Source organism: Cynara cardunculus (assembly GCF_001531365.2).
Source record: "Cynara cardunculus var. scolymus isolate 2C chromosome LG 14, CcrdV1, whole genome shotgun sequence".
Classification (NCBI taxonomy): domain Eukaryota; kingdom Viridiplantae; phylum Streptophyta; class Magnoliopsida; order Asterales; family Asteraceae; genus Cynara; species Cynara cardunculus.
Genome location: NC_037541.1, coordinates 11616310 through 11619483, shown reverse-complemented (window position 1 = coordinate 11619483; position 3174 = coordinate 11616310). Strand labels below are relative to the sequence as shown.

General features: G+C 29.6%; 1 protein-coding gene across 1 annotated transcript in view; it reads left to right on the top strand.

The window, feature by feature from the left end:
• The first annotated feature begins 1862 nt into the window (after window positions 1-1862).
• Window positions 1863-3174, top strand: part of LOC112526426 (geraniol 8-hydroxylase-like) — a 2599-nt gene continuing 1287 nt past the window's right edge. The window contains exons 1-2 of the mRNA XM_025136710.1: window positions 1863-2312; window positions 2401-2853. Of these exons, the coding sequence (XP_024992478.1) occupies window positions 1863-2312; window positions 2401-2853 (903 nt within the window). The remainder of the gene's footprint in view (window positions 2313-2400; window positions 2854-3174) is intronic.

Genomic DNA, 3174 nt, shown 5'->3' with positions numbered 1-3174 from the left:
TACAAATAAACTGTGCGTAAGTACAACTTATTTAAGCTTCATGTTTGGATTCGTGTGACTAACTGCAGATAAACATAATCAAATACAAGATAAACATTTCATTTTAATCTATACTATATTATAAAACATTTGAAAAAATCTCTTAAAAACCATTTTTATGCATGAAGTATTGTTTATTAATGCAAATTACTTAAAATTCAAGATTATAAATAAACTGTGCGTAAGTACAACTTATTTAAGCTTCATGTTTGGATTCGTGTAACTAACTGCAGATAAACACAGTCAAATACAAGATAAACATTTCATTTTAAATATAATGTATACTATATTATAATATATTTGACAAAAACTCTGGAAAACCATTTTTTATGCATGAAGTACTGTTTATTAATGCATATTACTTAAAGTTCAAGATTACAAATAAACTGTGCGTCAGTACAACTTATTTAAGCTTCATGCTTGGATTCATGTAACTAACTGCAGATAAACATAGTCAAATACAAGATAAACATTTCATTTTAAATATAATCTATACTATATTATAAAACATTTGACAAAAACTCTTTAAAATCATTTCTTTATGCATGAAGTACGATTTATTAATGCATATTACTTTAAATTCAAGATTACAAATAAACTATGTGTAAGTACATTTTTTTTAAGCTTCATGTTTGGATTCGTATAAGTAACTGCAGATAAACATAGTCAAATAGAAGATAATCATTTCATTTTAAATATAAAAAATCCAAAATATAATTAGGATAGTCATTGAATTCTAACAAATTAATTAATTATTTTTCTTATAAAAAATTTATTAAAATAAAAAATAAATTACTTTGTTATTAAATTTAAATTAAATTACAATAAAAATTGAATTAAAGAAATTACATAAAAACAAGAACTTTTAAATATTTAATTTGATATTAATATCGATATATATTTATTTTCGAAATTTTATGATATCTTCAAATTTATATTTTATTCAAAAATAAAATCATTATTTCTTTCTCAAAACCACATAGACACCGCATTAAAACATCTATAGAGACGGAATAAAACAAAACATCAAAATTGAGATATATCTTGCTGCATTGTACGAGTATCCTTCTAGTATTTCTAAAATAGCGGTACAATCATTTGTTAATTAAATAAATAGTATTAACCTTATTAATATATCTGAGCCTTATATTTTCTGATCAACGATTGTGGCTAAATTGGAGGTTATAGTCTGATAACAGAAGAAATATATTAAATGAATGATATTTTTGGAACAAATTATTTTTATTTTTTGGAAGATAATAATAATAATATTTAAATGATTTTATATTTTTAGAATATAATAAATAATAATATTTAAATGATTTTATATTCTTAGAATATAATAAATAATAATATTTAAATGAGTTTCTATTCTTGGAAAATAATCATATTTTATTTTTGGAAAATAATCAACAATAATATTTAAATGATTTTGTTTAACCAAAAAATTCATAGGTAAAACCAAAAAGTTCAATCATATTTTTTTTTAAATACATAAGTGAAACCAAATAATCAAAGTTCATATATGAAACTAGATAATCAAAGTTTATAAATAAAAAACAATGATTTTTATTTAAAATTCATAATGTTCGTTCATGTATCAATTTTAATTGTTTCAAAATTTTTACCAAAGTTTACAAGTGAAACAATTAAGTGAATAAAATAATTAAATATAATAATTAAGTAAATAAAATATTTAATGAATATAATATCGATATATAAAAAAACACTAAAAGTTATGGGCGATACACACGAAGTCACCAACCTTTATAAGTTCAAGTGTGCAGTGACTTGAAAACTCACCCACAACTCCACACAAATCAATGGATCATCCAACCTTCTTTCTCGTACTCTCGTTCCTTTTAACATGTTTCTATGCCCTCACCGTCTTCCGCCGCCGCAACTCGCGGCTTCCGCCGGGACCTTTCCCTTTGCCGGTCATCGGAAACCTTTTACAAGTCAATCCCGACAAACCCCACCGCTCTCTCGCCACACTCTCCAAACGTTACGGTCCTTTCATGTCGCTTAAGCTCGGAAGTAGAACAACCATTGTCATTTCATCACCCAATCTTGCCAAAGAATTCTTTCTCACACATGATATGTCGTTTTCTAGCCGATCACTTCCCGACACCGCCCGCGTGGTGGACCATGATAAATACTCCGTAGCCTGGTTGTCGGTCGGAGATCAATGGCGAAGACAACGACGACTACTTAAAGAATACTTGTACCCCGTGCAACGTCTAGAAGCCATCGACCTCCTACTAGGGAAGAAGGTAATATAACTTCAATCACGATTTCACTTCCAATTTGTATTAAATGGTGTATCTTTAATGTTCATTTAACATCTTATTTTACTTGTAGGTACAAGAACTTCTTGATCATGTTAACCAATGTTGTAAACATGAAAAGCCCGTAAACATAGGCGCAGCTATGTTTACGACACTACTCAACATTATCTCCAATTTAGTGTGCTCTATGGATTTCGCTCAATATGACTCTGCGACGTCGCAAGAATTCAAGGAGGCGGTATGTGGTTTGATGGAAATTGCGGGGAAGCCTAATATTGCGGACTTTTTCCCAATACTTAAATTGTTCGATCCACAAGGGTTAATACGGCGTGGAAATGTTTATGGTAAGAAGTTGCTAGCTATTCTTGATCAAATCATTGATCAACGGATTCACACAAGATCGAGTTCATCATCATGTGATGGTGTTTCATCTACAAACAATGATATTTTGGACTCGCTGCTCGACCTCAACCTAAAAGGGAGATCCGAATCGCTTAGTCGAGATGACATGAAACACTGGGTTATGGTAAGTATATCCATCGACAAAAAAGATCTCCTTAATTACTCATAGAATGTAGGGTATGCTTTTAAACTATCTAACCATAAGGAGGTGGTGTCTGGTTGGTTTGAGTTTGACTCCAAAGGTCAAAAGTATTATGAGGTTACAAGTTCAAATCCAAGGAGGAATAAAAATCCCCTTGTGATCATGGAGGTTCAAATGCGGTGACTTCGGGCTATCTGCAAAGCATGTGGTTGTCCTGGGATTAGTCGGCTCGCATAGCGGGTTGAATATCCTGGTTAATAATATATATATATATATATATATATATATATATATATATATATA